The sequence below is a fragment of the Oculina patagonica genome, chromosome 4, assembly GCF_052425735.1.
Source record: "Oculina patagonica isolate OP01 chromosome 4, crgOcupat, whole genome shotgun sequence".
Taxonomy (NCBI): Eukaryota; Metazoa; Cnidaria; class Anthozoa; order Scleractinia; family Oculinidae; genus Oculina; species Oculina patagonica.
In genome coordinates this window covers 28476872-28489978 of record NC_135761.1, presented here as the reverse complement: position 1 = coordinate 28489978, position 13107 = coordinate 28476872, and the positions used below count along the sequence as shown (strand labels likewise).

At 38.5% G+C, this 13107-nt stretch overlaps 2 protein-coding genes across 2 annotated transcripts in view; one reads left to right on the top strand and one right to left on the bottom strand.

Annotated features, from left to right (window-relative positions):
- Nucleotides 1-6406, top strand: part of LOC144650110 (ATP-binding cassette sub-family C member 5-like) — a 47419-nt gene extending 41013 nt beyond the window's left edge. Inside the window, exons 24-32 of the mRNA XM_078509770.1 lie at nucleotides 328-1059; nucleotides 1740-1922; nucleotides 1997-2183; nucleotides 2578-2647; nucleotides 2721-2799; nucleotides 3467-3580; nucleotides 3729-3774; nucleotides 4911-5029; nucleotides 5590-6406. Of these exons, the coding sequence (XP_078365896.1) occupies nucleotides 328-1059; nucleotides 1740-1922; nucleotides 1997-2183; nucleotides 2578-2647; nucleotides 2721-2799; nucleotides 3467-3580; nucleotides 3729-3774; nucleotides 4911-5029; nucleotides 5590-5700 (1641 nt within the window). The 3' untranslated portion in view covers nucleotides 5701-6406. The remainder of the gene's footprint in view (nucleotides 1-327; nucleotides 1060-1739; nucleotides 1923-1996; nucleotides 2184-2577; nucleotides 2648-2720; nucleotides 2800-3466; nucleotides 3581-3728; nucleotides 3775-4910; nucleotides 5030-5589) is intronic.
- Nucleotides 6407-11306: 4900 nt separating this feature from the next.
- Nucleotides 11307-12296, bottom strand: LOC144648284 (adenosine receptor A3-like). The gene has a single exon (XM_078507896.1). The coding sequence runs from the start codon at nucleotides 12294-12296 to the stop codon at nucleotides 11307-11309; it is 990 nt and encodes a 329-aa protein (XP_078364022.1).
- Nucleotides 12297-13107: the final 811 nt, after the last annotated feature.

The window sequence follows — 13107 nt, the reverse complement described above, 5'->3', positions numbered from 1 at the left end:
GGGTTACTTTGCCTTTCAGTAACACGCGAACTCTGAAGTTCAAAACCCAACTAACGATTGCGTCTTTCGCTGCCGAAAATCACACTTTTGGTGCCAGGAACTTTGAAAAACAGGAACAAACAAAATGGATTGAAATCTACCAATCACAACTGACAGACGTGACTCTTTGAACCAGTTGAGCATAGTTCGCGTGTTACTGAAAGGCGCACTAAGTCTCATTCTGTCCCGAGCGGATAAAAAACTAAGCTCGGTGAAGACAGGCCGCTTTATGGGCTGGTGTCGTTGTTTGTGTCACTAACCTTTTATTTTGTTTGTATTCATTTTCAGAATTTAACAACTCCGGAAAAATCCGGCATCTTGGCGGACAATCCAGAAAATAACTTCTACATTATGGTATACGTTCTTTCATCACTGGGTTTCTTCGTAGGCATCCTGCTTAAAACTTACTTGGTTGTTTATTTAACTCTGAAAGCATCCTCGCAGCTTCATGACAAAGTGTTTTACAAAGTCTCCAGGGCCACTATGGCTTTTTTCGACACCACTCCCACCGGAAGAATCTTGAACAGATTCTCCAAAGATCTTGACGAAATAGACATTCATTTGCCTTTCAACATTGACGCGTCTTCACTGAACGTTGTGCGTATTTTGATTTCAATCGGCATGATTGCTGCAATATTCCCATGGTTTTTAATCGGTTTAGCTCCACTGGTCGTCATATTTGGCCTGATTAATCGGGTTTTTAATCGCTCATCTCGTCAGCTCAAACGTATGGACGGTATTACACGCTCGCCTATTTACTCACACTTAACAGCAACGGTGCAAGGTCTTTCCACGCTACACGCGTACAACAAGATGGCAGACTTCAACGCAGTTTTTAAGGACTATCTGGATAAAAACACTCGGCCGTTCTTCATGTTTTTCTGTTCACAGCGTTGGCTGGCTGTTCGTCTGGACATGCTGACAATCTGTATAGTTACCATCGCAAGTCTTATGGTGGTACTTATCAAGGGTACACTCCCCCCGGCTTTCCTTGGTCTTGTGTTGACCTACTCCTTAAGGGTAAGAAGACTTAAGGTTAAGAAAAATGTTGTTATTGGTCAGTAGGGCAAGAAATCATTAATAAGTAACCTATGAGACATATTTTAGTGCGGTTTTCAATTGAGTGTCGCAAGGAACACGCGTTTGCTTTGGTTTGCATTACTGCGCTTAGTGATTGGTTTAAAAATCTCGGCCACTTTGTCGGCGACCAATCAGAAGTAAGACGAAAACCAATCGTGACTCACTCGCACACGTTTTTACGCGCTTCGTGCCGGCCACATGTATTTTCAGTTTCTTCGAGTTTTGATTGGTTCAATGGATTGCCTGTGTCCATTGTAATTGGGCAGAGTGATTACGTTGGTTTTGCTTTTACGTCACCCAATCGAAACTTGCTCAATTACGCGACTAGTCGGTCTCTTTGTTCACTCAGGTGCACAGTGTTCGTGCAGAGTCGAATATTGTTTTTGTACAGTAGACCGTACTGCGCTTATTCTTTAGAGAAACTGGGGCTTATGACACAATAGGCTTTAAAGGCTTCAGGGGTTTTTTACTGCCTATTACTGATTTTTTCTGAAAGTTTGGTGCGTCTTTTTCAGTTGTTTTCGTCACAGTGAATCAGTATTAGACTCGTCATACTTTGCTTGGCAGTTCTTTGCCGTGTTCCGTACTAAACGTGTTTTCTCTCCCGTCATGATTCACAGATGACAAGTTTGCTCCAGTTCACCGTTCGGCAGGTGGCGGAAACAGAGGCGCGGTTCACAAGCGTTGAACGAATCAGCTATTACATCCGGTCCGTGCCAAGCGAGGCTGAGATGGAAATCCCGGATAAGAAACCCGCACCTAGTTGGCCAGACGGTGGAGCGATAAGGTTGTCAGGTGTTAAGGTAATTATGGCTCGAAAACGTTTTTAATCCTCGTTTCTCCAACTTTTGACTGCCACTGTCTTTTTTTTCTACAGATGCAATATCGCGATGGCCTGCCTCTGGTTCTGAACGATATAAACTGTGAAATCCGGAGATGCGAGAAGATTGGCATTGTGGGACGGACGGGCTCTGGCAAATCCTCTCTTGGTGTGTTGCTATGGCGACTGGTTGAACCTCTTGAGGGTACCATGCATATTGACGATGTGGACATAACCCAGATAGGTTTGTAAAGTGAACTAACAGCTTAAACATGTTTAGAAGTATTGTTTTACAGCCGAATAAATCATCAATATACTTTGCTAGTATTTTTTGTAGACAAGTGCCCTCTTTTCTTCGCTCTATCATGTCCTTTGGTTTTTCGGCCGTGGAGTAAACGGCGTTGAAATTAAGCCAAGTTTGTTCTGGGGAAAATTTCGATAAAAAAAATTGTTTATGTTGTTGCGGTTGTGGTAGTTGTTGCTTTCGTACATTTCGTACTTTCGTACGTGTTTTTCACAAACGACTTCATGGTAAATAAGTATTTTAATCAGTTGAGTAGAATTATACGAAGGTAATCTTACTTATTATAACTATTTAGGTGGAACAATCATCTTATCTTGAACGCGTGTTATTGCAGGTTTGGAAGATCTTCGATCTAGAATAGCAATCATTCCACAAGACCCAGTGCTATTTGTTGGAACAGTCAGGTATAGCAAGCTTTTATTTCCATGTCGCTGGTTACTGCAGCTGTGATATTAATGTTGAAGAATTTCTCTTCAGGTATAACTTGGATCCATTTAAAGAGCATAGCGACAATGAACTTTGGACAGCCCTGGAGAGAGCACATCTGAGAGAAATGGTAAGTGTTACTTTCAGGTCTAAGCTGTCTGCCACAGATCGAACAAAAACGCGAGAAAGGTCTACACTTACTGACTGCTAAACCTAGCACGCATACACAGACAACTTAAAACGTAAAATGGATCAAGATGTTAAACATGCCATTATCACTGATTACTTGTAGGGAGGCACGGTGGCCTAATAGGCTTCTTTCGATATATTAAAATTCAGCTTGGCAGCGAGGCCTAGAGGACACAAACAAAAGACATTTTACAAGCATGTTTATTCATTTCTTTTGTGTGTGTCCTCTTGGCCTCGCTACCAAGCTGAATTTTAATATATCGAAAGAAGCCTATTGTTAGTGCACTGGACTCCAGATCGAGCGGTCCGGATTCGAGCCCTGGCCGGGGTCACTACGTTGTTCTCTTGGGCAAGACACTTTCTTCTCATACTACCTCTCTTCACCCAGGTGTATAAATGGGTACCGGCGAATTTACTTCTGGGGCTAACCCTGCGATAGACAAGCATCCCATCAAGGGCGGGGGGGGGGGGGGGAGTAGAAATACTCCTAGTGGCTTCATGCTACGGAAACCGGGATAAGCTCCGGCCTGATGAGCCACTAAGCTTGAACGCAGACTTTACCTTTACCTATCGTTAATTGTTAAGTTAAGGTTTGTTTAAATTTTCAGGTGGACAGCTTGCCCGCCCAACTCATGGCGCCTGTCGCTGAAAATGGCGAAAACTTCTCAGTTGGCGAAAGACAGTTAATCTGTATGGCGAGAGCGCTTCTTAGAAACAACAAGGTAAGTTGCGGTAATTTAATTCAGACTATTGCCATGCAGTGCTACTTCTTTGAGTGGTTATCAAATGAAGGACGTTGTGGTTATTCGCTATTCTACTAAACTAACTTTCTTCTAATCGTAAGTTTATTTTTTTCTTCTTTTATTTCAGATTTTGTTGCTTGATGAAGCTACAGCCTCCATTGATACTGAAACAGGTGATTTTATTCTTATCTTTTGTTTTGCCGTGGTTTGCGACAGTTCCCTGTTAATCTGACTTGCTGTCATTTCTACACCCATCTTTTAAGTCGATAAACTTGATAGAAGGCATGCAATGCGTAAAGAGACGGTAGCTGCTAGACTATAACATCTAAACGCTACATGCTTGAAGGAGTGATTTGTCTGGCATGTTAAAGATTGGCATTTACGTTACATTGCACGCAACTTTGTAGATACACCTGATTGAAGAAACGTTGACCCGTGAAAAGCCTGAACGATAAACGATGCGACCCAAATGTTTACTGGGAAATCGGAAAAAGTAATCGTCTTCTGTGACAGAATGAACATAACCATACGACAGGTTGCATAAATCATGCTTTTAAAGAAAAATTGAAAATATTACCTTGATTATAAATAAATGGAATACTACTAAGCTTACCAATGCTGTCTACCCATAATACTATTCGGTCTTATCGTTCATAGTTTGAGCTTTTCACGGGTCAACGTTTCTTCGATCAGGTATAGTGGACACACGTGGAAATTGTTACGAGTAATTTGCAGAAATACAAAGCGATTTACTTCTGAATTTATGATATTGCATGGAGCAATTTTAGAGGTCGACATACAGTGCAAGTTACATGCAATGTTGAACCGTGTCTCTATGATGTGGCTTGTGCAACTTTTTATGGTGTGTTTATCCATCAGTTATACGTTAGATTCTGTCAGTGAGAATATTTTGTCTTTACCTTGAGGGAACAGGAAGCAAATCCTAAGTTAAGTTTGAAAACTTGCGTCTACTTGCGTTGCCGTTTAGCCAGGTCTTGCGTGCACTTGCGTTGACTTGCGTTCACTTTAGTCAAGATCAAATTTGCACTTAAGTTAACGCAATTTTTTTTAACGCAAGTCAACGCATTTCTCGCAGTTAACTTCAAATACCGAATTGCACCTTGTAGCATTTTAAATGAGTTTTTGCAAACTTGCGTTCACTTGCGACTAAACTTGCGTGTCCGTTTGGCCACCCAACGCAAGTCTGCAAGCAAGTTGAACTTGCGACTACTTGCATCCACTTGCGTAACTGTTTGGCCGGGGCTTTATACAATACGTTGACTTCAGTTCATTATCCACTTTTTTTTAGACGCAAAAATCCAAGACACAATCCGCGAGTCGTTTAAAGACTGCACTCTGTTGACAATTGCACACCGACTGCACACAGTAATGGACTCTGATCGCATTCTTGTCATGGATCACGGAAAGGTCAGTAGAAAAAATGGTATTTTCATTATTTTTTTTCTCTCTCCTTGAAGTTTGGTGCTAGTATAAAGTGCGTTTTGAAATTCTTAGTCTCTTCTATTCTGTCCTTTAACATTTTGGCACTTTATGGAATTTTCTGCTTTCTAGATTTTCTTTGTTGAATTTTTTATAGAATAAATGACCACAGATAATACTGCTTGAAATCCCAAGCGATATACTTGACTTTCAATTACACTAAAAAAAATTCTTTTGTCCCGTAAAAGAGGCTTTTTTCCCGTGGAATTTTTTTTTCTAAAAAGCAATTTCAACCCCGTTTTAAATAGTCGAGACTGGAAATCTTTCAACCATTCAATTTTAATATTGCCAAAAATGTATCGTCATAAAAAGGGAGAAATGGTTTTATATAATTATACAGACTTTGAGGCGGAGCACTTCAAATTCGCGAAAAATAGAAAAAAACCCGGAAATATCTTTTTGCAGCGGATTACAAGTAGCCTGTAAAGAACCTATATACCAGTTTGTTCAGTAAAATCAGATTGCTTTACAAGCTTGTTTTGTTTCAGATTGCAGAGTTTGACACTCCATCTACATTACTGACAAATCCAAACTCAGCTTTCAGTAAACTCGTGCAGGCCACGGAACTAGATGCAGAAGATCACTATCTTATCGAGTAGATGTTATTCCATTAGTGGCTTGTATGTTGGACGACTTGTTTGGAAAAAACAATCTAAGAATGCAAAATAGACGCCGTTTGACCAAGCTGAGGCACAGATTCCGTATTTGAAAATGGACAGAACACGCTGCGAGCTAGATTGCTAGAGCAGATGAAAAACACCATCGAAAAAGCGAATCTTACAACTTAGTCTTTGTAGACCAGAATTGTGCAGAGGATAGATAGCGCTATCCACCGGAGAAATCACTATCCAGTTTAAAGCTTAGCTGTTTTTCTAACACTTTACCACTGGAGCGATTTTAACAGTGTAGCTATATTCATTCTTTGAACTATTTGCGTCAGTATTTTAACTCGTACGTGTTTTAAAATCCGTATGATAATGGTTCACAATTGTATCAGTTTTTTCTAAGCGGGACTGGTAGATTGTTTTATATTATATTTTATACATATATTCAGAACAAAGCATCTTCTGTATACTAATTGTACAAAGGATAATATTTGTAGTGATTGAAGTCATATCAGCGACTCTAAATTACACGACAGGCCAATTTTTTTTAATTCATAAATATGCTGCTTCTTAATTGCTGTTATCGTGCATTTATAGTATGTTAGAAACGTCAACCGCGACGGAGTACCATAAAATACTGCTTATATACTCTGACCCATCGGGCTGTTAAAGGAAGAATAAAATTCCTTCCATATACGTACTTCTGTTGAGACAGTGCTACAAAGATGCATAACTCGATGTTTTACACGAGTATTTTTACGTATATTAAGTATATTATCTTAAACAGCTATAACCAATAAAAGTTTGGTGCCACACGTGATGAACAAATACAGTAGATTCTCAATTTCTCTAAACCTTAATTTTTTTTTAACCAAAAGTCATTTTCCTTGCCACAAACACCGCAATTTATTTCCCGAATTTTCAAACTCCCAAATTCCTGGAACCAATTTTCGTTTGCCATGGAGGTTGGAGAATTCGAGATTCCACTGTAGAAAACATACGTGCTTATAACTATTGTAAAAACTTGTATTAGCTGTCTGTAAAATGCTGGGGTATTTATCGATTTGCTTTCTGTAAAAGGAGATGAAAGAAAAATGAAAAACTTGTTGTCCTGTAACTGTGAGCTCAACTTACATTCATTGGATCGTAAAAAGAAAAACATTGTTTACACGGACGCGGTTATTAATCAACACGGTTTCATGACCTCGAAACCGCATCGAAAACGCATCGAAAACGGGCCGATTACTCACGTTAACTTTCAGCCCAAAATAAATCCTATCCTATTGGCTTAGAAACTATAACAAAAAAAGACGTTTAATGCAAAATCGGAAAGACTTGCGTGTATGAGGCACTGTTTACACGGACGCGGTTTCATTTGTAACTGCATCGCTTTCGTTGCGGTTACGCCTTTCGTTTCGTAAATTCCGAGAAGCGACGCAGCATTTTAACATCGACATAGAAGAAATAAAATTGTGACGAACGACAAGACTTGTGTTGAAATAGCGACTTTGGCGACAGCAAAGGAGAGAATTTTGACAACTTCGGCGAATCTCTCGGTTTCTTAAATGTCCGACGGCGAACTTATGTAGTCACAACTCCCCTGCACCATTAACAAGAATTGGTCATTAAAATGTTTCGTAAATACAGCGATCTCTCTAAAGCATCCCTGATGAAGAGAATTTTTTCCAGCAGATTTAAGAGGCAGAAGCTTCCAGTGGATAAACACAATGGCAACCAACTAACATATTACATTCTGATTAGCAAAGTACGAGCATATAAGGCACTTTAGCTCAGATGTCATTGCAGCCGAGCGAGATGCAAACCCACCTTTGAAAAACCGCAGTAGATGAATGCCAGCACACTGAGATACCTGTTGTATGTTATTACACGACCCTCGAAATATAAACGATTTGTTTGGGAGAACGGTTTATTTCAAAAATGAAAATATCAAACCAAAAAAGAGTATATACATTTTTGTAGACCATAATAACTAGTAAATGATTTAAGAAGTATAGTGTACATGTAGAAAGATGTGTTTCAGAAAAAAGAAAAAAATTAAGTAACTACTTATGTTGCAATAAATTGTTGTATTTAATCAGTCTTAGTGACTAAACAAATATGTGTAAAACAATTATTAAATTTTTAACAATTGATTCTTTCTTTTATTATGTTTACAGAACAGAATTAAAAAACAACAGGAAACATCCAAAATACAGTTTTCAAAGAATCCACTGACAGCTGTGTTTTGTCCTAATTGCTTCAATATGTTTAATCTGCACTTTGTCAAGAAGCAGCATGAATGTGTGAATGTGGCTATTGCATTGAAACTGCTTTGACTGGTACTGGTTATCGGCCTCTATTCTGCCTCTATGCAATAAATAGAGAGCCCAATCCTCACTATGAATTGCAGATATATTTAAACAAAACACAGCGAAAACCATGTAGCAATAACACCTAAGTTAAAAAAATAAACTGTGTAAAACATCTCTGAATTTGCTACTGAACGATCCTTCAATTCAAATTCATTACTGGCAAACCACTATATCAACTCTTCTTCCTAGACTCCACATGTACTGTATCAAGATGTTGGACTTATTGGACTTACTTGCATCACAAATTGTACAGATAGTGCAAACAACTTTCAGCCCCATTTAAATTTAACAAGAGTAAATCAAGATACTATTATATTAACTTTACTTCCTGGAAACTTCTACTTCCTTGCACTGCGTGTTTTACCTCTAAATGATATTAAGTTTTTGGACTTACTGCACAAAATTTACATTACAGATTGTACAGTCAGTGCAGACAACTTTAAGCCACATTTAAACAAGAGGCAATCTAGATACATTATTTCAAGACATTTTATTCTTGTCAAAGTTGTGGAAGTTTCCTCGCTGTCTAGTAAAGTTACAAAATATGTTGCCCTCCATTGTGAAAAGTCGTGATAAAAGACATCGTATTAGAGTTGTACGAATAAAATCGTGCCAATTTTGTGATCAAAGCAGCTTACAATTTGCCTTTTATTAATTACAGTAACATTGGTTAGAAACTAACCTTTCCTTGGAATGCACAACTAGAAACACCACCGGAAACAAAGTACTGTATTTTAAAATTTTATTTACCTGACAAACCCATTTTCCCCCCTTATAGAGCAAATGTCTCAGTGTCTCAACTTTCGACTTACAGTGAGGAGCCCAAAAGGGTGACCACTTTTAATGTACTAACAATTTTCCTTGCACGAAAGAATGTAAATTAATTAAAAGTGGTCACACATTTGGGCTCCTTGCTGTAAATCACACATCTTTTGGATTCGCATTTTCACTCAATAGGCATTTTTGGCTTTGTCAGTGTAAATTGCCCAATTCAAAATCACATGATGCTTCCCAGAGAACTTGTTTTTAACTACCTTATTGTTACTTATTTTCGCGGTAACTTAATTTCGCGAAAATTGGAACGGGCATATTTCGCGGGACTAAATTTTCGCGATTTGTCGAAAAATACGCAATTAACATACAAAATACAATAGAAAACGTTTAAAATAAATTTTCGCGGGTCTTTAATTTCGCGATGTTTTGAAAATCGCGAGAATCGCGAAAATTAAGTCCCGCGAAAATAAGTAACAATAACTCACATGAGTTAAGGAATGACTCTAGTATTTCTGTGATGTTTTGGTCATTTCTACTATATGCGGTCTTTTTCTCAAAAACTTGGCTTCTAATAGTGTGTTTAGATGGGAAATCAAACTTTCTGATGATTGGCTCAGCTTAAGGTGGTCACGTGACTGACCACGCCCTAAAATGTAAGTATTGTGACCAGTTAAGTTACGAGATGTAAACATACTAGAAATCTATCGGTTTTTCTCTCAAAACCTTTACTTCACCTTGCCGCACGTCGTTCTAAACGGGGATTCTGAAAAATATTTATTGTTTCTTCGTTATTTCCTATTTTTTCCTCGTCCCAGTCCCTCTCCAAAGGAAAGACGTAATTAATTAAGACAAAAAAAATAAATTTGTAAATCCCCGTTTAGATCACTAAACTTGATGGTTACAGCCATTTGTAGAAATCAAAATTAATCAATCATTATATCTGCGAGTTCTCGTAAAAATGGATTGAAATTTATATCAACAATTGGGTGTGGTATGTCACGTGACCAAGCAGCAAAGTTCATTAATCCGAAAAATGAAATATTTTATAAAAATACTTCATCCTATGCAAGTTTTTAAGCGGTAGCTCCAATATATTTTAAATTAGACCACCCCCTCCAAAAATTAGTTGGACTCTTTCCTTAATTCAGTTGAGAAGGTATCTGAATACCAAGAGAAGTTTTCCGAATTTGAAAGGAGTGATTCTCAAGAGTGATGTCACAGTCTGAAATAGGACAACAAAAAAACGAAGCCCGAAAGGTCTCTTCTCAGTTCTTTGTCTGGAATTTTTAAAATACTGTCTTGCTTTACAAGAACGTCCTCGCCTTAGTATGCATTGCATCAATCAATCAATCAATCAACTTTGTTTTACGAGGGTTGCACGTAACAGTCTTCGACTGACAAACCTGTGGCCCTCGGATTCCCGATCGAATTGGAATTTAGAAGTGTTGGTTTTTGTGGAGGGAGGAAAACCGGAGAACCCGGAGAAAAACCCTAGGAGCAAGGACGAGAACCAACAACAAACTCAACCCACATATGGTACCTGGCCGGAATCGAACCCGGACCACATTGGTGGGAGGCGAGCGCTCTCACCACTGCGCCATCCCTGCTCCCCCATCTGTCGACAGGAAATGCACGAGAAACTCCTGCTCTTGTGTACTTAGTTTGACCACGTGTACTTGACATGTGTACTTAAGATAGTAACATCGTTTCTTAATCTGTCGACAGGAAATGCTCGAGAAACTCCTGCTCTGTGTACATAGTTCAGAGTCACGTTTTTTTTTGTATGTATATAGGTCGGTCACATGTGTTCTAAGTTAGTCACATTAGTTGACATTATCTGTCAACAAATTAAACTGTAGTTTTATCGGCTCTTTCAAAATGCACGAGAAACTCCTGCTCTGTGTACTCAGTTTAAAGTCACGTTGTTTTTAATCGGTAGAGAAATTAAAACCATTTTTAGAAAACTACAAAAGGAATGTTTTCGCTTACGTGTGTTCGGATGAAAATTTTGTGTAGGATGAGGGTAATTTTGCACTAGGTGTTGCAACATCAAGACGCCTCTAACAAAATTCAGTCCTACTCATTTTATTTACAACAAAGCAACTCGTGTGATCAATAATCTTTAACAAATTGTAATTGTAATTGTATTGTAATTGTAAATTAAAAAAAGAACGATCGCAGTGTTTTAAAGATGACCGGCAAAGCTGGTCAATAAATACATGCCGGGATCAACACACGCAGACGAAAATTATTGGCCGTGTTTTACCTATTTTGCATCTTATTATCATGAACTAATAAGCCAAGTGAATCTTTTGCAAGAAGACACAAATCATTTTGTAGCGCTTTGTTGACAACAGTTTTGTGTCCCTTATCATTTTGCGTTTTTTTGACAGTTGTTTTTACGATCGGGTCTGTTTCAGAGATAGCGTCCAGCTGAATGGCAGCCCTTTTTTGCTATAACTTGGTATCCATAACCTCAGGACCAGTTGGTTTCAGCTGCGTCGTCGTTGGCGTCAAAACATCATCCCTGTTATATGCTCCTGCATTAGCGGCCACGTTTCTGTTCTCTAATTTTCTTCCACAGCAGCGCAACAGGCTAAGTGCTTGTCTGAACTCAGGAATTCTTAATGCATAGACTACTGGATTTACACAACAATTAAAAACATTTAAAAGAACCGCTATGTAGTAAACGTTGGCATTTGTTGAGACACTTATAGCGTTTAAAGTGTTTCTGATGATTAAAGGGATCCACGACACCAAAACAAGGGATGATATTAACAACAAGGTATTTGTTAAGCGTCGGTTTTGTAAAGCTCTGCTTTGTTGTATTGAAGCTATACGTCCACTTTCGAACTTTTTTCGAATGGCAATATTACAACCGCATATGACGATTGTTAGAGTGAAGGTATATGGCACCCAAAACGAGAAATAAGCTAACGCGGAAACAAAAAGCGCTAATACGGAAAGTATCGCAGAACTTAAAAGAATTATACCCCACGCCAAAGAAATTGCAACAGCATATGTTCGCCTTGACAGTGTTCGGTGTTGAAGCGGCCGATATGTGGCGTAAAGTCTTTCAACAGACATCAAGGCCGCAAAAGTGATCGAGGCTTGTAAGAAGACGACAGAAAAAATGTTGCCAAAAGTAACCACTGACAAATTCATCCTTGCTGTCCATAAATCCATTACCACAACAAAGCGGTAAATATAAATGGGTAGAGAGACAGCCCCTAACATCAGATCAGCACACGCCATATTAATGACCAGAAAGAAACAATTTCTACGAAGTTTCCTGTCAACTGCAAAGATAACGATTGTGAGCAGGTTTCCTGTAACGATAAGGAATGATACCAGCGTAAAGGCGCTACACCAAGCGATGGCTTCTGCTTTAGAAAAAACATTCGTCGGCGAAATAGATATATTATTTGAAGTTGTGTTGTCCATTTCTACCAAGCTCTCTAGCAATCCTTTGCATTTCAAACAACAGGGAGTCACGGTTTGCTTAATGGATGCGGAGACCTAACTATGGTAAAGAATAATGTATTAATAATGTATAACGTAATGGAATAATGTATACATTTATTTCTGCTCTCAAATTTCCATTATTCGAATACATTATTCCAGAGAAATGTCGCTGATTATTCCAAAGAAAAAAAAAACGCTTACGTTATTCCGCTATTCCTGAAAACCAAGGCCACTTCTCCATTATTCCTCTTCAAACATTTTCGTTATTCTTTGTCTAATATTTCTCTTCAGCCCCCGATGAAGAACCAAGTGTAGCCTTGCGGTACTTTTTTGAGTTATATATAATTTTTCGCTGATGTCGTTATAACAACTGTCAATTACTTGGACATCAGGTCCGCGGCGATTCAAACACACCTGTTAATAAAGATGCTGCAATTAATCTAAAGGGTTTTTAAATTAAACTCAAACTACTGTATAACAAAAATACTTTCATTTGAAGGAAAATTAAGCGGGAAATATCATCCACTATAAACATCGATTTAGAATTCTCTGTTCATTGAGTTCAGAAAGACTTCTATATAAGCGGCTATATCTGACTGGAGGTTAATTGTAAAGCTTTAAAGATCAAGCAGGTAAACTAAAACACCTTTTTTTAAAAACGATAATGAATATCAACTGAATATCATATTACAGCTTAAAGTTTACCACTAAATTTTGTCCGATTCTGATTGGTTTAAATTGATCACGTGACGCGATAATGCCCGTCCGCCGGAGGGCACTATCAGCCCTT

Coding starts and splice junctions, on each gene's coding strand:
- LOC144648284 (XM_078507896.1), bottom strand. CDS start 12,296: ATGGACAACACAACTTCAAATAATATATCTATTTCGCCGACGAATGTT.